The sequence below is a fragment of the Pelmatolapia mariae genome, linkage group LG8 (genome assembly GCF_036321145.2).
Source record: "Pelmatolapia mariae isolate MD_Pm_ZW linkage group LG8, Pm_UMD_F_2, whole genome shotgun sequence".
In the NCBI taxonomy this organism is placed as follows: domain Eukaryota; kingdom Metazoa; phylum Chordata; class Actinopteri; order Cichliformes; family Cichlidae; genus Pelmatolapia; species Pelmatolapia mariae.
Genome location: NC_086234.1, coordinates 17,462,004 through 17,483,452, shown reverse-complemented (window position 1 = coordinate 17,483,452; position 21,449 = coordinate 17,462,004). Strand labels below are relative to the sequence as shown.

At 38.2% G+C, this 21,449-nt stretch overlaps 1 protein-coding gene across 3 annotated transcripts; it reads right to left on the bottom strand.

Annotated features, from left to right (window-relative positions):
- Positions 1-361: 361 nt before the first annotated feature.
- Positions 362-10,628, bottom strand: LOC134632617 (integrin alpha-X-like). 3 transcript variants are annotated; one of them, XM_063481320.1, is made up of 29 exons: positions 10,540-10,628; positions 10,257-10,360; positions 9,765-9,835; positions 9,560-9,674; positions 8,900-9,027; positions 8,644-8,789; positions 8,255-8,405; positions 7,944-8,094; positions 7,603-7,676; positions 7,348-7,468; positions 6,889-7,028; positions 6,613-6,759; positions 6,309-6,521; positions 6,076-6,209; positions 5,636-5,778; positions 5,396-5,550; positions 5,149-5,274; positions 3,607-3,680; positions 3,383-3,524; positions 3,194-3,292; positions 3,015-3,094; positions 2,834-2,920; positions 2,666-2,735; positions 2,463-2,561; positions 2,260-2,340; positions 2,022-2,132; positions 1,774-1,887; positions 1,585-1,695; positions 362-1,452 (listed from the first exon to the last, which is right to left on the bottom strand). In XM_063481320.1, exons 3-29 carry the CDS (start codon positions 9,813-9,815, stop codon positions 1,360-1,362), a joined length of 3,156 nt encoding a protein of 1,051 aa, XP_063337390.1. In that variant the 5' UTR covers positions 9,816-9,835; positions 10,257-10,360; positions 10,540-10,628; the 3' UTR covers positions 362-1,359. The 3 variants fall into 3 exon arrangements, with proteins under 3 accessions (XP_063337390.1, XP_063337388.1, XP_065327660.1); XM_063481318.1 differs by lacking the exon at positions 10,540-10,628 and having other exon boundaries at positions 2,260-2,280; positions 10,257-10,343; XM_065471588.1 differs by lacking the exon at positions 10,540-10,628 and having other exon boundaries at positions 6,613-6,753; positions 10,257-10,343.
- Positions 10,629-21,449: the final 10,821 nt, after the last annotated feature.

Below are 21,449 nucleotides of genomic sequence, written 5' to 3'. Positions count from 1 at the left end.
ACCGTTAAAACATTATGAACTGTCTTGCTGTAGAGAAAGTCTTTCATCCTTGAAATGCTACCAACATTTCTGATGAAAGAGCTAAAAAATGTAGTCTTGGATTTGAAATGATGACAAAATCCTCATCCGATACAGACAGATACATGCATACAATACACAAGTTTGAGGTCAGATTAAAAAGTCATTGTTTTAAATACAAATTTCCATTTCCTTTAATGTAATATTACATGAAGTTTAACAGTAATGTTTTCACAGATGTTTTTTTTTTTTTAATAAATCAGTTATGTTGTTTTAGAACATATCTACACAGTAATGCAGTGCGCATTTTTGTAATAATCACTCCTTTATTCAAAGGTCACATGGTCATGTTACTTTTAAACATTTATATTTCTTTACATTTCTGATTAATTAATAATTTTCCCTACAAATCAAAGCAGGGAACACTCTTATATCACACTGACTGGAAAAACCTGTCTTTCATTTTTACCTCTAAAGTTTTATCCGCTTTTGCCCTCTCACCAAATATTGAAATAGTACCAAAAAATACATGCCAGAGTGTCATAGATCTGTTGGACTTACCAGTCTTTAGAAATGACATAAAGTTAAATTATGTTCACAGTCAAAATCATTGCGATACATAGAAGATTTCAAAGAGTTAACTAATACTGTGAAAGTAGACACTGGCGAGGACAGGTGGTGCTTTAAGTAGGGTAAAGCTGGAAAAAGAAGATGGTCTTTTTTCACATCCTGAAGTCCAGGCTGCTAAAGAATCTGCTCTTCTTTGTTTTGCATGATTAATAATCTTCATTCCTTATTTATAATTTGGCTGTAAACATCTGAGCACTATATTCATTCAGCCTATAAAATGAATACTGCTTTATGTCTGAGATGACATCTTATACAGTACACTGGATTCATTTAGATGTGGAAAGACATTTCATTGTCAGCACATTAACTAACTAATAACAAAGATATAAATAAAATACACAGACCATTAAAATAAAGGTTAGATTTGATTTTAAAGACCTAATCTTTCTTGCTGGACTTACAGGCTTGAAAATCTACATAAATATATCCTCTTAAGACAAATATCTAGTGGTGGTTTCTTATTTAAAGTAGGTGCTCCAGTTTTATGGTCCTGAGTCTTGAGGATCCTGACCACCAGGTAGGAACCTTTGTTACAGATCATAGCAAATGACTAGGCAAGGGAGTGATTCGAGACACAGCAAGCTGTTTTCTGTTTAATTAATCAAATGTGGTAGCATGGACACTTCTACACACCATGTTCACCCCTGAAATTATCAGGATGGTCTACATCTGTCATTCAGATTAAATGTACAGCTACAAATGCCATCTTTGTTACTCTGCTGAGGGTGCACCTGCAGCCGTCCCTGGATCATCTTCTGTCATTTCAATTATCATCTGTTTGTATTTACTCTTGAAAAATCCAGCCTAGGAGTGAATGAAAAAGCACATAAAATACAGTAATCACATATTAGAGTTCCAATAAAAATGTAACCAAGCTACATGAGAAAAAAAAACTTGTAAACTTTTAATTGAAAAAGTATAAAAAGAGTCTTTCACCTTATACAGGCTAGCGGTGAGTAAAGCTAGAAAAGCCAGCCCTCCCAGGGATCCTCCAACGATCGCTTTGGTGAAATTTGGCTTAGGATACACTTCTACTTCTGCCTCAATCTGACAGATGAAGTGACAGAATGTGAATAAAATTAAAGCTCTTAATACGTCGAACAAAAGAAAATATTGTATAATCACCTTGTGAACAGGAGGATTGTTGTCAGACCCTGCTGAAAAGTAGATATACTGGATTTTGTCATACTCCAGACTGGCAGTGCTGGTCAAGAGGAATTTGGCAGACTGAACCCCAATCTAAGGAAAAAAATACATCACGAGTTGACCCTAAATTAGATATTGTTTGATTTAACAGGAAAATGGTTATATATCTAAACATTTAGCAAAAAACCCAAAACATATTAATTTAACATAAACTACCTATCCATTACCTGATCTAGCCATCCTGAACTGAGGTTGGCAGAGATTTCATACGTCCTACTCTCCCGTATTCCCATGAAAGTGTTGCACTTGAACACTCTGCACTTGGCTACAGAGCAGTCCTGAGAATGATTTAAACAAGACTGAATCCAACAAAAACTGTGATAGCTGAATTTGTGATAGGTGAGGTGAATGTTAAAATCTAAAAGAGGTTGAATTTCAAAAGCTCAAGTGTAGAGGTATACTTACCACCACCTTATTTTTTCTGATCTGAGAAACAAAATTTTTGACAGGTGGTTCTTCGTCAGTTCCTCTCTGACAGTCTGTGATCTAAAATACATTTAATTCAGGTATGCTTGGTTTTTGTCCTAATTATACCACATCCATTCCTCCATACATAACATTAAGCCATTTTTAGAAATGATGGGTGACTCAAGAATTTTGCACAATACCTGTAGACTGATCAAATCCACCCAAATGTCTTTTTTACCAAGCTTCACTGGAACCCTGATCACCACAGTGAAATTAAGTGCTCTGATATCATTTGTAATCTAAACAGATAAAGAAAAGGACAACCAAGCATTACAATTAGATTTAGATTATACAGAACAAATAAATACACATATATAGATTTATACAGAACTTATACTTTGACCTTAATTGATTGCTGGACTGGTTTCTGCAAATCACTCCTCCCAAATGTGAAATTGTTGTAGCTGAGGGAGCTAAACAGACATATTTAAAAAATTAAATAAATACCATGTAAAACAACATTTCTTAATTTCTAAACGATGCTTTTTATTTCAAGTGGAAGAACCCATACCTTTCAAATGTCATAAAAATGCTATATCTCACATCAATCGATTTATTTTTATAGAGTTCACTTGTAGTGGCATGCTCCTGATTTCCACTGAAAGGAAGAAGTGAAATTATTCATATTGTATCTGTGGGGCTGTTGCTTTAATGAAATAAATAGAGTAAAACCTATACCAAAGGAACAGTACCTGGTGGCATTTGCAGTGACAAAGATCTTCCTCTCAAGTTGACTGTTGGTGTCAATCCCATAGGAGACAATGAAGGAAGCCTTAATTGAATGGAGGAGACATATCAAATTGCATCATCTCTTTCTGCTATAAACAAAACTATAAAGAAGTGAGAGAAAGATATTCTAAGTAAAAAAAACCTTAGTTTTGCTCTTAAAAATTGGTTTGTGGATAGTGCAGTCTGTCCTTCCTCGTGATAAACCATCTTCACTGTCCAAAGAGTTGCACCCAATTCTTCCCTTTATTACAAAAATAAAATGACTGCTGGATGGATTGTAAGAGCAGCAGATCAGTGATGAACTGATACAGACTTGATCCTGATGCCTTACCTGCTGAATGGTGAACTTCCTGTAGGAGAGTCCAGCTGGGTACGTGAGAATAACACGACTGTTGTAGGAGTTTTCACCTCTGTTCTCCACTGTGACTGTGACCTCCAAAAGCTCATCAATGCCCACTTTAACCTCTGAGGATCTGTCAGAGTATGAAGGAGGATGAGAATAAAGGAAAAGGAATACAAGCACAAGCAAAACAAAGCTTTATACCTGAGCCTTACCTGGTGAACGTAAAATCCACTTTAAGGTTATCAACACATTTGTTGTCAGTGCCACAGTTGATGTCAAACCCTAACTGTGGAAGAGAGCATTTTGGAAAACATATTTAAATGATGAACGACTTTTTCCAATTAGCACATTGTATAGGCAAATCCAACAACCAATTTTTTCGTTCTACCATCTCGTGGAGGTTTTTTGCAGTTCTTACACGGAAGAAAATAATTTATGATAATATTCTTGATCCACTTCTGGACAACTTTGATCTCAGACACAAGCTATCATTCTAAATTAAGAATTGTGTATTTTGAGCTCTTTTTTTAATTGCTTCTTGTTACTACTGCATTAGTCTTTGACTGGTAGTACAATTAGCCATATATTAATATCCATTAATCATTTTCTTTTTGGTGGCAGAAGGGAAATAAAATGATTACTTAAACATTAAAACCTTTTACTGTGCTCCATGGTGGACATAGAGAGCTGGAAGTACAACAGCTGATCACTTATTCTCGTTATAATTCTTTGAAGTCTGCTTAAATCCAGCTAATCTTGGACAAATGGTTCGAGAGAATAGTAAAGGATGTGCTCTACATCCACTGTGGAAAAACTCTCATTGAGTGGAGTTGGTTGCTTTCAGTCTCGAGATCCCTTAGCTCAGCAGTCTCGGTCTGTGAGTCATTTGGTACTGGGCCACAAGAGTTGAGGTGTGGGTGTGAAATTTATGGTTTTCAGGGTTTTTATCGGTTTTTAGTGTTATTTTTTATTTTTTTTATCATTAACTCAATTTCCCTGGGTCTTTTCCCATGTGTTATGAATAAATCTTCTTTTTTTTGGTACCAGCACCAGTTTTACTTTGTTCTTTTCATCCGCGACACCTTAAAGGCCGGTCCGTGAAAATATTGTCACACATAAACTGGTCCGTGGCGCAAAAAAGTTTGGGGACTGCTGCCTTAGCTCACATGGTAGCTGGTGAGCTAGTGACTCTTAGAGGAATAACACCATGACCCTCTCTTTGTTTCAAACTTTATTTCACTCTTAAGGCCATTATATAGGGAGCACGTTATAAAAAAGGAATGTGTTTCTTCAGAACATTTGTATTCAAAAAACAACTGTTTGTTAGATCTGTGTATTTACGCCAAAGAAATTGAGCTTGATTTAAAAAAATAAAAATAAAAGCTGCAAATTTGTCCATAGCTACATTAAAAATAAGTGATTTCGAAAAATGTTTTAATGCACAAAATGTTTGCATGGATTTTACATGTTCAGTTTGTAAAGGCCTTTAGTCTTTGTTTTCTCCATCAGATGCTGTAAATCCTTTTGGATGACAGAAATTTTTTCTGGAACTAAAAAGACGTTCAGTGGCCTTACGCACAACCAAACATCACATTGACCTGGATCACTTAGAACTGACACTTTAACTGAGTTTAATGGTCAATTTCACGTCAATAATTAAATTAATTCATACAATTAATTAATACAAGGGAAAGACTAAAGTTGTTTTCTTGGCCCAATTGTTTGTTAATACACTGTGTTTAAAGATTACTTACAGGATAAATGGTTGTTGTTTGAGCCTGTGAGGAAAGACTTGGTCTGGGATTTCTGTTTATGGACAAACCATTAAACGTGAATTTGAGCTCATTGGAAAGAGCACTAAGAGCATCTTCTGGACAGGCCTGCAAAAAAAGAGCAATTTGGTTTGTGTTCAGTGTTGTAGGACTCTCTGAACTGAACTTTGATTGTTTGCATTGTTTTTTTGTTTTTTTGTTGTTTTTCCTGATATTATTAGATTTTTACCTCAATAATTATCTTCAGAGTTGAACACTGTTGTCTTCTTAAGAACACAATTACTGATCCAGATTGTTCTTGTTGTTTCCCTCTGACATAAGCTCGGTTGTTTGGAGGTTTACGAGTGGCATCCAGTGTTATAGTATAATTAATCACTGCTTGAGCTGGAATAAAACACAGTTTGGATTCAATGCTACAAATGATGGGCAGTGGCTTTGTTGTTGAATGATGTAGAGTCGAATGATGAACCTGTGTTGACTGCAGACACTCTGCTCATGGTGAAGCAGACTGTAGCTGTGTTCTCCAATGGTTTTGAACAGCCTTCATTCTGAGTAGGGATTTGGTTTGGGTTGAATGACACCTCAGCTTTCACCATTACTATGGGTCTTGATCTGGAAATGAACGTCACAGGAAAATACCACACTGCATATTTTACAAACCACTACTGCTTAAAAGTTTTTGGTCATGCAAAATCCTTTTTGAAAGTAAAGATAATTTGTTTTTATGTAATAGTTTATATCAGAGTGTCTAGAAATGTCATAAATTAATGTAATAATTTTTAAAAATTATTTATGGAATTAATTCTAAACTTTTAACCAGTGGGGCATTCATTTTTTTATTTAACAGAAATAGTTAATAGAAGTGAACATGGACAGTAATAATGCATGATTGGACTATCTTTGACGTACCTCAATAAAACAACTTTGCCCTTTGAACCCACCGCTAAGTCAGGCAGACCATCACCACTCTGGTCAAAAGACGACTGACTGATTGTCAGGCCAAAGAACTTCAGTCCTGACTGGACCTCAGAGCCAGTTATTCTCTGTGTACATGGAAATATTTTAATTAATCAAGCTGCAGAAAATGACTGTACATTATAGATTAGTTTAGTCATCCTCGTGAGTTCTTTGATGTTGTGTACCTGTGAGTAAGTAGGAATGATTCTTCCTCCTCCTTCGCCATTAAATATGTAGATGCTGCCTTCACCATTATTCTCCAAAGGTGCTCCAACTGCCAAATCCCTGAATCCATCTGAGTTTAGATCAGGCAGTACAGCAAGAGAAGAGCCGAACCTTCCTTTGACAGCTGCATGTCCTCTTAGTACTAACGGCTCATCGAAATTACACTCCACAAACTAAAAGCAGGAGAGTGAATATTTTATGATCTTCAAGGAAGTTGACAAATAAACTGATTAATTTAACTGCAGCAGTTAAAATGCAATTTACCAAACCAGTTAGTCTGCAAACATAAACTCTTCCCTCTCTATCAGGCTCCATGTACATTGGGGCTGATATGAAGATTAGATCAGTGATGTCATCATTATTTATGTCCATGGTACACACCTCTGCCCCGAAATATTCACCAGTCTGATACTGTGTTAGGAACAAATTATTAAATCAAAAGAATCAGATAAATGAAAATAGTACAGTTTTGTTTATGTATAGTCTAAATATATTTTACATTGTCATTCAGGTCTATCACTTTATACTGTACATACGTACCTGCCATGGAAAGGGCTCAATCTTTTGATTTCTAAAGCTATCTCTGTTAACAGCGACCACAACTCCTCTGTGTTTATATCTTGGAGCACCAACAACTGTCAGAGAGCCACTCCAGGATTTAGCAATTGCCATGGAGTAACCTAGAATTTAATAGTCAAGCAGTCTTCAGTTAAAATAGTAAAGAAATAGTCAAATATAGTCATACAGAGAATTTGTAAATATTTTCATTAATATTTAAGGTGCATGGAAGATGTTTTTTCTTGAAATGTTGTCATTTGTGGTATTTCATATTTTATGTGACATAAAGCACAATCAAAAACAACATGACTAACATTAAACACCTAATTAAAGCGTAATGTTGTCCATTTTCCAAACTGATTGGGGGAAAGAATTACAGCACAGTTATGTATATACTACATGATCACATGTTTATGTGTTAGTTGTCAGTAATATTCTTACCAAGATAACTGTCAGGCTCCAAAGACACGTCCTCATATGTTTTCACCTTCTGGCCTCCTGTTGTGTATTGCACGTAGCCTCCCTTCCACTGGTTTGCACCAACAATAGACATCTGAATTCCCTACAGTGCAGACAGAAATGTACAGAAAAATAAATGTGTGAATGTATTATACAGTGCATTTAAATTTGGAGTTTTGTTTGGTTTTCCTTTCTTTTTATCACTTGACTGTCTGAGTTTAAAGTGTTTTTAATTACCTCAGGCACATAAACTGCACTGAATCCCTCTTGAGACATTTCCATTTTCAGTGACTCTCCACTGGTTTGTGATCCTGTAACATGAAAATAATAAATAAGGACTTAAAGGACAGACTGTGTAATTTCAATTTGTTCATGACCTGAAGGACTGATTCTAGATAATCACTTGCTCTTTATTAAAAGTATGTCATTTATGTATTGTTTATCACACTAATGTGAAGAGATACAAAGGTGAACATCTCTCAGTCCTTTACTGCAGGTGGCTTCAGTTGCTTTAATATTTATAGCTGGAATGTTTACAGAAATTTTAACAAAGTTGTAACATTTTTTAATGTTTGTACCTTCGATAGAGAAAATTTTGTCCTGTAAATTCTGTCTTATTATTTCAAGGGCGTTGAAGTCCCTAACTTGAAACACATGTTTGTCTGACGGAGACGATGCAATGGTGCGCAGTTCCTGTTCTGCAGCAGGTTTATTAAATGCATTCCCCACCTAGAAACACACACAGAGCTTTTACTTTACAGTCTTCTTTCTAATAAAGAATGGTGCCTCATTTCATTAGTGTCAGAAAATTAGGTTAACTTTAAAGGGTCACTGAAAAGATTAACGTTTTGAAGAAACTGGTACAGTGGAAAACTGAGCAGGTACTTACCCCAATAGCAAATCGAACAATCTTTTTACTCTCAGCTAGCATTGCTACATATGGTAAGTGATGTGAGTCATGAGATTCTCCATCAGTAATAACTATCAGCACCTTCTTTGCATTTGATCTGGATCCTCTTTGTGGTGTAAAAACATTTTGGCTGATGAATGCAGAAAATAGATTTTCAGTCCATCTTTCTTTACAGTGCATCTTTTAGATGTTTTAGATGTTGAAGAGAACTGCTTACATAAAAATCATGATGCCTTCTTTTACAGTATTTTCGCTAATATAACAAAGAATTATGATTTTTTTTTTTAAATAAAGCTCTACAAGTTATGTCTAACCTCTGACACACTTCATTAACTGTGAAAGATGTGTAACATCATGGCAGCACTTACACAACATGTTCGATGGCCTTAGCTGTGTAAGTTGCTTGGTCTAGTTGTTTTATGCTATCAATGTTAGAGTCCCATGATCCAGATGAGAAAAAATTATCAAAATAGTAATGGACCTTTGATGAAGTAGAGAACTGGGAAACAGAAAACTGGAAGAAAAAGTGTGGAAAATAAATAGGAAAACCATCAATTATGGAAATAAAGAAATATTTAATGTCTGTGTTGTGATTTATCTGAGAATAAGAGTAGAGTTCCTCACCTTTGTATCACTTGAGAGAAAAGACCGAACCAGATTTTTCACAAAGGTCTTCATTGTTTGAAAATCTTCGCTATGTACACTCCCTGAACCATCCAACAGAAAGGCAATGTCTGCTTGTAGCGGGCATTCTGCCAAAAAGATGAGTAAGAAATGTAGTGTTGAGCAACTTTAAGTGTCCTTTCTTTGTGAGGAAGATTCACACTTTGGTCCCATTTGCCATTTCAATCTTTGGTGCACACTTACTTGTGACTTGGGATGTTTACATAACTGGGAGTCAACTGCCTTCATAAATTATGTTTGTGTTGTAATATGATTTCTGAAACTCTTAAATCTTACCCAAGCTAAAATCCTAATAATTGAAAATAATTAAAAAGTCAAAAATTACTACTTAAAGCAATGAAAACTAATCTCAACCTATTAAAGTGACTCTGGGGGGTAAAATGAAACTGAATTGAAAATTCAAAACATAATTAAAACAAATTTAAAAAATTATTTTAAAAAGCACAATAACTTTAATAAATGAGCTTCAGACTGTTTAAAATGTATTAGGTTATTGGGTCACAGCGATTAATTGTGTGAATGTGCAGTGACATAAGTATTTATAGATTCTATTATTATTATTATTATGAGTTTGTTTTCACAAACTTAGTATCCTGTTACCTTTGACAGAAGAAGGTATGGAATGCTCAAATCTATTGGAACGGTTTATTTGAAAGCAGACACCACTGTACATGGTGATACTTTTGCAGTCCTTTGGAATAGTTGGACCACATGCCTCAAAAGAGAAAAGATCAAATTATGATGAATCAAGCATGCTAATTATTCTTCCATTCCAGTGTGACACATCTGCAGTTCACCAACTCACCACAGTGTTTTGGGTTCCAGGATCACTTTTCATTGTCAAACCAAGAGACATGTTGATAGCAAAATCTGGCTCTGTATTGAAAGCATTGAGTATATATTAAAACACTCATAAAATAAATGTTGGGGTCACTAGAAAATACATTTTATTTGACTGACTGCCACTTTTCGTACCACATTACAAAGGGAAAGAATGCAAAATACACTAATTTAAGTTCACTATTACTGTGTCTGAAAATCATGAAAAAATAAATAACTTTTAGCAAGAATTAATTAAACAAACCATTACATTCAATTAAGTGTTTTGTTATATCATGAAATGGCAAATGTTTAAGCTTAATAATGCATTACAAACTCACACATTTCATTTTTTTTCTCTAGAAATCCACCTTATCTGCAAATTAATCTAATTAACGTCATATTCCAAGATCTCAATACTTGAAAGATACTGTCAGAGTTTCAGGATATTGTGTTAAGACATCAAGAAACTACCTACCTCGAAATTGTATATTTAGGCAGTTTTCACCAGAGATGGTACACCTGTATATTTTCCCCTTTCTGTTTTGTGAATACTGTTCAAGTGGGGCACTGACAAGCAAACTAAGGAGAGAAATCCAGACATTAGATAACATTTTGGTGAGTAAAGTGCAGTGAAAATCCTCCAGTTGTTTTATTAAATGATTCAATATTTCTTTGAAAGAAAAAAGCATTAGTGGTTAATGTTATAAGCAGGAAATTGTAAACCCATATTAAACATAAAAATCCATGTTCTGACTTACTCTGATTGTCTTTGAACCACCTGGTAGCCAAAACCAGCAGCAGAGTTCCTCAGGGTCTTCCAAGCCACAGGATCAATATTGAAACTAAGTGCAGCATTTAACACTGATAATTAAAGAAAGAAAAACATTATTAAAGCTGATTATGGAATGATAATGTGATTTATTTCAACAGCTCAGCCTTCTGTGTTTCTTTAGTTACTAAATTAATTACAGGGGGATCACACTCCTCAGCCTCCCTGGGAAAGTCTGTGCCAGGGTGCTGGAAGGAGAGTCCATCCGTTAGTCGTACCTCGGATACAGGAGGAACAATGCGGTTTTTGTGCTGGTCACAGAACACTGGACCAGCTCTTTATCCTCTCGAGGATACTTGAGGGCGCATGGGAGTTTGCTCAACCAGTCTACATGTGTTTTGTGGACTTGGAGAAGGCATTCGACGATGCCCCTTGGGGTGTCCTGTGGGAGGTGCTGCGGGAGTATGAGATGTCTGGCCCATTGCTACGGGCCATTCGATCCCTATACAGCCGTTGCAAGAGCTTGGTTTGCATAGCCGGCAATAGGTCAGACTCATTGCCGGTGGGTGATCGGCTCTGCCAGGGCTGCCCTTTGTCACCGATTCTGCTCATAACTTTTATAAATAGGATTTCTAGGCGCAGCCAAGTGGCGGAGGGCTTTCACTTTGGTGGCCTCAGAATCTCATCTCTGCTTTTTGCGGGTGATGTGGTTCTGTTGGCTTCATCGGGTGATGGCCTCCAGCTCACACTGGAACAGTTTGCAGCCGAGTGTGAAGCAGCGGGAATGATGATCAGCACCTCCAAATCTGAGGCCATGGCTCTCGGACGGAAAAGGGTGGAGTGCCCACTCCGGGTTAGAGATGAGTTCCTGCCCCATGTGGAGGAGTATAAGTATCTCGGGGTCTTGTTCACGAGTGACAGGAGAAGGGAGCTGGAGATCAACAGATGGATTGGTGCTGCAACTGCAGTGATGTGGACGCTGTACCAGTCTGTCGTGGTGAAGAGAGAGCTGAGCGTAAAAGTGAAGCTCCCAATTTACTGGTCGATCTATGCCCCTACCCTCACCTGTGGTCACGAGCTGTGGGTAGTGACCGAAAGAACGAGATCGCGGATACAAGCAGCTGAAATGAGCTTCCTCCGAAGGGTGGCTGGCCTCTCCCTTAGAGAAGTTCAGCCATCCAGGAGTGGCTCAGAGTACAGTCGCTGCTCCTCCACATCAAAAGGAGCCAGTTGAGGTGGTTCAGGCATCTGACAAGGATGCCTCCTGGGGGCCTCCTGGGTGAGGTGTTCCGGGCATGTTCCACCATGAGGAGGCCCTGGGGCAGACCTAGGACACGCTGGAGAGATTATATCTCTCGGCTGGCCTGGGAACGCCTTGGTGTTTCCCCGGACAAGCTAGAGGAGGTGGCTGGAGAGAGGGAGGTCTGGGCTTCTCTGCTTAGGCTGCTGCGCCCGCGAGCCAGCCCCGGATAAGTGGAAGAAGATGGATGGATGGAATTACACTAAAGTCAAACAAGTTCAAGTAACTGCTCAGAGCAGTTATTCAGTTTTAAAAAACACATTTTAATATTTCCATTTGGAATCAGTTTTGTGTCTTTAGTTGTTGTATTTTACTTCATCAGTCCAAGTGTAAATGCTGAAACTTGAACTTTAGACAAAAGATATTGTAGTTCTTTCTAAAGCTCCAACTAATTATTAGGTATTTAAACAGTATGATGCACATACATACGTACACAGTATGAAAACTGATCATTATAATAGTGTATACATTTGCCCTTTTACAGTACTGAAAAAAAGGAACTGAATGGACAATCACGCCATTGTGCACATACATCCTGTCCTCCTCAACTATGTCAGATTCATCAGTTTATATCACACACACACACTTAACACAGAAAATGTCTGAGGTTTGTATTACAACTCTACAAATCCAAAATTTTAATTAAAATCAGCAAACCGTGATTTTTTTGGATTTTCAAACAATACAGAGTAGCAAATACTTTGTCACATGATTAGGATACAGTAAAAATCAAAAGGGACTGTCATTTCGGTTACCACCAAAGAAAATTACACTTTTTTGGGCATGACCTGACACATCTTTCTCTAAATAATCAATATATAATATGGTGCTAACTTTGCATTGTTCCTGGCTTCTTGCATCTTACATTGTTCAACAGTGACACATTTACAGTGAGAAATATAAATGTAATAAAAAAAAATATTCCTCATCATTATAACATGCTGTCAACCTTTTGTCAGGACAGCCTTACTGTGGTCATTATGGTTTCAAACACACATTTCTGTAGGTAGCTTTGTTCACAGAGGATGAAATTCAAATAAGTAATAAGTAAATGGCCACTAGCAAAGTATGTCTAGAAGATATAGTTTCACTTCTAATTTTTATTACCAGTACTCCAAAAAATCTTTTTTTGGGTGAAAAATGTTGCCACAATTTTGAAAGACAAAATGAGAAGGCACAAACTTGCCTGACAAGAACAGTATAGCACTGATGATCCAGTCCATTATGTTACTCCCATGAAAAAAATAAACTTAAGTGTGATTTTTCTGTTTCAGTGTGACTACTCAAATGAGCTGTTACTTCTTCTGAAAGTGCTGAAGGAGTTGTTGAAACTAAAATGCAGAATGCACAGAGTGAATGCTCAAAGTTAAGACAGTCATTTAGAGGAACTCTAATATAGGAGGAGTTAGAATACTGATATCACTGTCTGTTTTATTTGACACACAACACTTTGGTAAACTATTTAAAATTGATGTGACTGTTAAAGCACAATTAAAAACAACATCACATATACTAAAAAGATTGAATAATCTATTAGTTTCTGGGCAACCAGATGAAATCATTGCAATCACAAGTAAAAACAGGAAGCAATCTGACAGTGTAAATGTTTTCAGGGGGCTTTTGCCCACTGGTAGGCAATTTGGCTGTGGGTGAGGGACCAGACAAAGAAGAAATCAGACGACCCTTGTCACAGAAACACTAAGGAAACAGGCCTAGGGAGGGTGCTTGAATGAGATTACCTTGTGGCTGGGCCTTAGCCCATGGTGCCTGACAGGCTGCAGTCCACAGAGCAGACATAGTCTCTGCCTCCTATCCGGTCTTTAAGTCTGACGTCATTAGCTGTGCCTGGGCCCAAACTCCGCTGCAGGTCCTTAAGTCACACGATCACAGCAGCATCACTGAGAGTTAAAAACTGTCTAAATCTTTTCATCTGTAATAAAATGATCACCGCTGCTGCTCTACCAGGTGTACCAATCAGTTTAAAATCCAGTCATCCATGAAAAGCAAATTTATGAAATTTAATGGCGTTAGAAGTTATCAGTTTCCATATATAATATGGTATGGTATATAATATACCATGTTCTGACTTGGGGATTTCCAAAACAAATTAAGACGGACAGCTCTGCTATCACTTCCGACATAAATGAGGACAGGAAAGTAAACAACAGTGACATTTGTAGGGTTACTGAAGGTTGGCTAGCTGGTATATAATGATGTGCTACGTGATCGCTGGCGACACAGCTATGTTAGCATAATATAAACAGTGAAGCTGGAAGATGAACGCTAACTTTTTTCCACTCGATAAAAGTTAACATGAGGGTTCCCGAACGTTAGGGACAAATGCAATCGCATGGCAGAATGCTGTAAACGGCCTGAACTTCACTCAGGAGAACAAATGAGATAATCCATCCACAATACAAGGTTAGTCATTAATATACTGCTGCATGGGCTGAGCTGTAGTTACATTGTAAGGCTTTAAAAACGGAGCTTTAAAATGATTAGCGTTAATAAAAACTGACAGAGGCCAACAGTGATCACTGACTGTTTTTAGGGGCTTGTTGAGATTAAATAGAACAAGATACACTCGAAAAAAAGAAATTGGGTGGTTGTTACATGTACAAGATTCAAACTTGTAATTTGAACTAAGTAATTTCATGTTTCTATGGTGAATGTAATTAAATCATGTGGCATCTGCATTAAATTCAGCAACTTAATTTGTTCTTGTTGATATGACATGATACAATCTAGTGGTTAGTTGCCTGGACTCACAAAATTCACAAGATAACATTAGATGTCGCTGGAGTTTTAAGAGGCAGACAACTATACCCACACCACGTGTATGCTCTAGCTATTTATTGTGGTTTAACCTGTCAAGGACAAAAACGTACAGCGAATTCTGTATCAAGCCTTGTAATCATAGCTTTCCTAGTTTTGTTGAGCCTGGATTGACAGCTTTGTGGCGTGATGGTTAGTGCTGTTGCCTCACAGCAAGAAGGGCCTGGGTTCAAATGCATAATCTGGCTGGTTTGCAGTGTGTAATTAGAGTTAGGTTAATTGGTGATTCTAAGTTAGTGCAAATGGTTGTTTGTCTCTATGAAATCATCAACCCCCATACTGGTTCATTAAGCAAGACTAGCAGTAACTTCCTTGACTGTGTAGATTGAATTAAAACAAATTTCACTCTACATACTTATTTAAATCACTTCAAGTCAATGCAAGTATACTACATTGATCCAACGTAATCTGATTACATTAAACCACCAAATGCCAAATGTGTTGGTTTGACATGGTCAAAAATGGGTTATTGTACTTGATTAAATCACGTGGAAAAAGGTGCCATGATTAAATTGTGTTCATCCAACAACAGATTTTTTTGAGTGTACAAAGCATTAAAACATGTTAAATACAAAACAGCCTTATTAAACGCAGAGTAGTTTGGGCCTGGAAGCAGGATTCATCACGTCATCACTTAAAGACCGGATAGGTCCACTTCCTGCAATGTGTGTTGGAAAGGCTAAAGCCAAAGGCCTTGGCAGACCAATCCTTGTCTATCAAGGCTGGTGATTGGGACATGGACGTCATCTCTCTGGTAGGGAAGTACTTTGAGCTAGTGCACGAGGTTTAGAGATACCAGCTAGATATAGTTGGGCTCATCTTAACGCGTGACTTTGGATCTGGAGCCAGTCTTCTGGAGAGGGCTTGAATTCTTTTTGAGTCTGGAGTTGCCCTTGATGAGAGGAGGTGGGCTGGGGTGGCTATAATTGTGTGCCTGCTGTCTGTACTGTATGCTGGAGCTTGCACATGTTTATGAGATGAATTTTTCCCTGCACCTTCAGGCCAGAGAACAGGTCCTTACTGTCCTGTGTACTTATGCCCCAAATGACAGTTCAGAGTACTCTTCCTGGTGTCACTCCGAGGGGTGTTTGAGGGAACTCTATCTTGTGACTCCGTCATCCTTCTGGGAGACTTCAGTGCTTATGTGGGTAATGACAGTCAGACCTGGAGGACTGTGACTGTGAGGCCTGCGTGATTTGAACTCAAGTGTTCTGTTATTGAACTTCTGTGCAAATCACAGTCTATCCATAATGAACACCATGTTTGAACATACGGATGTCCATAAGTGCAAGTAGCACCAGAACACCCTAGGCTGCATGTCAATGATCGATTTTGCAATTGTATCATCAGATTTAAGGCCTTATGTTTTGGACACTCTGGTTAAGAGAGGAGCTGAGCTGTCAATTGATAACCACCTGTGGTGGTGAGGTGGCAGAGGAGGATACTGGCAGATACCCCTATCTGTGAGATCTTCAACTCCCACCTCAGCCACAACTTCAGCAGCATAACAACACTTCTCACCTGTGCTGGAAATGCCTGGGTGTTCCCCCGTGATATTGAGAATCTTAAACAACATTCCCTATATGCCTATATGTTGTTAATACAACAATGGCAATAAGAAGCATATGTTTAAATAGCTCTATATATCATTAATATCACTTTGACCTTCAGATTGATCTATTGATCTTGAAGTAGAGGTCAGAGGTCAAATATGACATCATATTGTAAATCTTTAATAGTACATTCCATATGTTGACATTGCCTTCAAGATTACCTTCAAGATCTTGATGAATGTAAGCCAAATGTTAATGGATCATTGGCATGACCCAACTTTACATCCCTGCAAAGTTTTATTGGAATTAATTTAGAAACGTTTGAGCTATTTTGTTGACAGACAGAATGACGTGCATGCATGAACATGCACACATATGCTACAAAAAATATAACCTTCTTGGCGCTAATTAAAATAGTCAATAGCCTATAAAACCTTTAGTCTAGCTTAAGTTCTTATATGCAGATGTGAAACAAAAATTATTTGCTAAAATATTGTTATACTCACAAAAAGCATTTTCACTTGAACTTTTCACTTCAAATTGTAAAAAGGAAAAAAAGGCTTATTGTGTATATAGTGTCAATTTGTTTTCATACTAATGGATTGACAATGTCAAAAACATTTAACCTCATTATGGACAGAAAGTGAAACCTCTGCGTAAAAAAGCAGAAAAATCTAAAAATACAGTGTGCATTTCTGCTTTTCGCCTGGCTTCCTGTGAAATGTCTCAACTGTCTGAGACATTTGTGCCAGTTTTGTAAAAGGGAGTCAGCATGAGTTGGTTAAACGGGCCTGTATTTAATATCCACCTACTTCATGTCTATGTGTGGCTGTTTATACAGTCAGGGAAAAATTATTATGTTTGGCCACTAACAAAGAAATGTTCAGTCTATAAGTTCAATGGTAGGTTTATTTGAATAGTGAGAGATAGAACAAAAACCAAAAAAATCGAAAAAAAAATCATTTGAAAAAGTTATTAATTAATTTTCATTTTCATGAGTGAAATAATTTTTTGATCCCTTATCAATCAGCAAGATATCTGGTGTCTTTTATACAGGTAATGAGCTGACAGTGGAAGCCTTCTCAACTTGTTACCTGTATAAAAGACATCTGTCCATAGACGCAATCAATCTATCCAGATTCCAAACTTTGCACCATGGCCAAGACCAAAGAGCTTTCCAAGAAGATTGTGGACATACACAAGGCTGGAATAGGCTCCAAGACCATCACTATCAGCTGGGTGAGAAGGTGACAACAGTTGGCGTGATTATTCGCAAATAGAGGAACCATAATATAACTGCCAATCTCCCTCAGTCTGGACCAGCACGCATAATCTCACCTCGTGGAGCTTCAATGATAATGAGAACAGTGAGAACAGTGTGGAATGAGAACAGTGTGGAACACTGGCTTACATTACTCGGGAAGAATTTATCAATGATCTCAAAGCAGCTGTGACCATAGTCACCCGCAAGGTCCCCCCTGCTCAAGAACACACATGTAAGGGCTCATTTGAAGTTTGCCACTGAACATCTCAATGATTCAGAGGAGGACTGGGTGAAAGTGTTGTGGTCAGATGAGACCAAAATCGAGCTATTTGGCATCAACTCAACTCGCTGTGTTTGGAGGAGGAGGAATGCTGCCTCTGACTCCAAGAACACTGTCCTCACCATCAAACATGGAGGTGGAAACATTATGTTTTGGGGTGTTTTTTCTGCCAAGGGGACAGGACAACTGCACCGCATCAAAGGGAGGATGGATGGGGCCAAGTACCATCAAATCTTGGGTGAGAACATCTTTCCCTCAGCCAGGGAATTGAAAATGGGTTGGGTGGGTATTCCAGCATGATAGTGATCCACAACACACAGCCAATGCAACAAAGGATTGACTCAAGAAGAAGCATATTATGGTCTTGAAATGGCCTAGTCAGTCTCCAGACCCTAATCCCATAGAAAATCTGTGGAGGGAGCTGAAGGTTTCAGTTGCTACTACAAGACACGTCTGACCTGTTATTGCCAACAAAGGTTTGCCACCAAGTACTAAAGCACATTTTGCAGGAATCAAATACTTATTTCATTCATGAAAATGCAAATTAACTTCTAACTTGTTTGAAATGCATTTTCTGGATTGTTTTGGTTATTATTTTGTCTCATACTATTCAAATAAACCTACCATTGAAATTATAGACTGCTCACTTCTTTGTTAATGGGCAAACTTACAAAATCAGCTGGGGTTCAGATATTTTTTTTCCCTGACTGTATGTAATCTTGAAAAACAGAAAAGTAGAGTAGATGTTCTGTAGAGATGCCTAATGCCCACATGGAGCCACAGATATTGTCATTGCTAATTAACTTTATCTTCCAGTTTAAAATAATAAAAACCCAATAGCATTCAATATTATTTTGAACATCTAAAAATAATTACTTCCTGAACCTCGCCTGGCTGGTAGATGACTAAGAGATTTGTTCAGACTAGAACCACCAGGAAGTCAACCTATACCACTCTCCAGTGGTATAGTGTACTTTTGTCGCCACACCTTAACACCTGATGCTCCTGATCGAAGGTGCACCATTTTCATATCTTTTCAAATGTTTTGTTTCGTTAGCTCTCCAGGTGAGAGAAACTGAAACAGATGCAATGTGCAGTAAAACCTGAGTAATTTGAAACCTTTGCCAGATCCAAATAAATACAGACAGATTAATGCAAGATGGATTGCTGCTCACAGTGGGAACTTCAACCTAGGACATATTCTGGTGGTGGATGTCTTTAGTCCCTCTGACATGTCTTGTGAAGAGGAAGCTGAGCCTGGGGATGAAGGGGGTGGTTGACACCCGTCTGCAACATGATAGATGAGGCACAGTGGCTCTGTGTTAACAGACTCGGATTGTGGTTCCCCTTTTTAAAAATAGGAGGATGTAGCATATCCTCCAGTCTGTAGGGTGTCTGTGTCTGTAGGGTGCAATGCCAGAAGAGGCTGGCTTGCTCAGTTGGTATGCATTTTCTAATTCTCCCTCTCCTATTTATCCAACAGCTCTGGGATCATTCGGAAGCAGTACAGTGAGAGGCTGGCAGCACTGCTGCAGTGACACTGTAACGTTATAGCATACAGTGAAAAATAATGAAAGAAACTCGCAGTCCAGTATATGGTGTGATGGTGTAGGTGTTAGGACATTCCTGTGGCTCAGTGTGCTACGAAGCAGGTATATGTAATGACCTCATGAATTCTTTTATTATTTGGGCTCTTACATTTAGTTCCAGAGCTTGTTAATGGTTCATGATTCACTATTTAGTTGAGTTTGGTGTTAAAGAATATTTCATTAAGTGCATTTTAAAAAAATTTCATTTAAGAAACTATTTTAATAGTCAAAAGCTGGTTGAAATTGGTAGTAGGTGTGGGACCAGACAAAGATCAATTCAAAAACCCCTATGAGTGAAAAATCTAGGGAACAGTTTGCCCTGCCCAGGATAGGGTTATCAGGGTCCCATTTCACAAACGTTAAGTGGCTTAGTCTAAGGAGAGAATGTATGTAAGTCCCTTAAATGGCTTAGCACAATGATTCTCAAACTTTTCACAATGAGTACCACCTCATAAAATATATGGCTCTTGAAGTACCACCCTTGTAACCAACATTAAAGTACAGTAGTATAGGTCTATTTAACACTAAATATAGTTTACACAAGACAATTTAATTTCTTATATGAATTATATTTATTTTAACTGTCATAAACAGGATGTGACGAGTGATAATAATAACAACTGTACTGCATTAAAACATTTACAGCAGGTGGGACATCCAATCTTTAAGTGATGACCTGATGAAACCTGCTTCCAGGTCCAAACTACTCTGTGCTTATTAAGGCTGTTGCATTTTTTTTGACATGTTTTAATGCATTGTATTCTGTTCTATTTAATCTGAACAAGCCTGTTGAGTTAATAATTAGGTATGCCCTCACTGTCATTTGTTATGCTTTTATTTTGTAAGGATGCTTCCTGTTGTGCACGGAGTATGCGCGAGAGTTCATAATAAAAACAATGGCACCTTGCGGTGTGAATGTTCCGCTGAAAGCCGATGCCCCACGTGTTATTATTCCTCCGTCTAGATAATTAGTATCTTCAATATTCATGCAGATTCCGCTGGAAGACCCGTCTCTGCTAACAGGTTATGGGCCCAGGAAAATATTGAAGCTACGCCAGGGGAAAGTTTACCACCAGAAAAGTCGCAAAGTACAGCGTGTTCGGTGAGGACTAGCATGCTAAGTTAGCACCATGAGTAAGCGTGCTGGTGAACCCAGTGGCCGATGGGCAAGGTTGGTTTTTGACGGAGATGAGAAGAATTATGAACTGTGGGAGACAAAATTTTTGGGACATCTTCGATTACAAGGTCTAAAAGAGACAATATTGAAAAGTGATGACGAAGATGAGGACGATGAAGAAAAGAATGCAAAGGCCTATGCTGAGTTAATACAGTTCCTGGATGATAAGAGTTTATCACTCGTGATGAGAGAAGCTGCCGATGATGGACGCGAGGCACTGAAAATTTTAAGAGACTATTATGCGGGAAAAGGTAAACCAAGAATTATCAGCCTTTATACTGAACTGACTTCTCTGAAGAAGGCAAGCAGTGAGAGCGTCACAGAGTACATCATACGCGCAGAGACATTTATTACAGCCCTGAGAAATGCTGGAGAGACACTTAGTGATGGTCTGCTTGTAGCGATGGTGTTAAAAGGTTTACCAGAAGCTTTTAAACCTTTTTCTGTTCACATAACGCAAAGTGAATCAGAAATCAAGTTTGCGGAATTTAAAACAAAACTCCGCAGTTATGAGGACACTGAGAAAATGCGCTTAGTGGAACAAGAGGATAACATCATGAGAGCGAGAGTGCAACCTAGCGCGAGACCCGCAGCAGCTGCTAGTGACCACAGGAGAGACATGTCAGACATAGTCTGTTTTAAGTGTGGCCAGCGGGGACACAAGGCCAGAGCATGCCGCTACAAACAGTGGTGCGGTCACTGCAGAAGCAACACCCATCGAGAGTCGACTTGCAGAAGACGACAACGGAATGATGAAGCGCGCACAGCCTCGGAGGAGGGCGGCAACGCAGAGCGCGACGAAACCTATGTCTTCCGGATGAGTGATGACTACGCAGAACCTCAACAGCGACAGGACATCAGGACCAAAGGCCTGATGGTGGTGTATAGGAATTTCTTTCAC

Coding starts and splice junctions, on each gene's coding strand:
- LOC134632617 (XM_063481320.1), bottom strand. CDS start 9,815: ATGTCTCTTGGTTTGACAATGAAAAGTGATCCTGGAACCCAAAACACT. Junction 5,551..5,635: donor AGTGTCTGCAGTCAACACAG/GTTCATCATTCG, acceptor GTTTTATTCCAG/CTCAAGCAGTGATTAATTAT. Junction 2,921..3,014: donor GTCACTGCAAATGCCACCAG/GTACTGTTCCTT, acceptor TCTTCCTTTCAG/TGGAAATCAGGAGCATGCCA.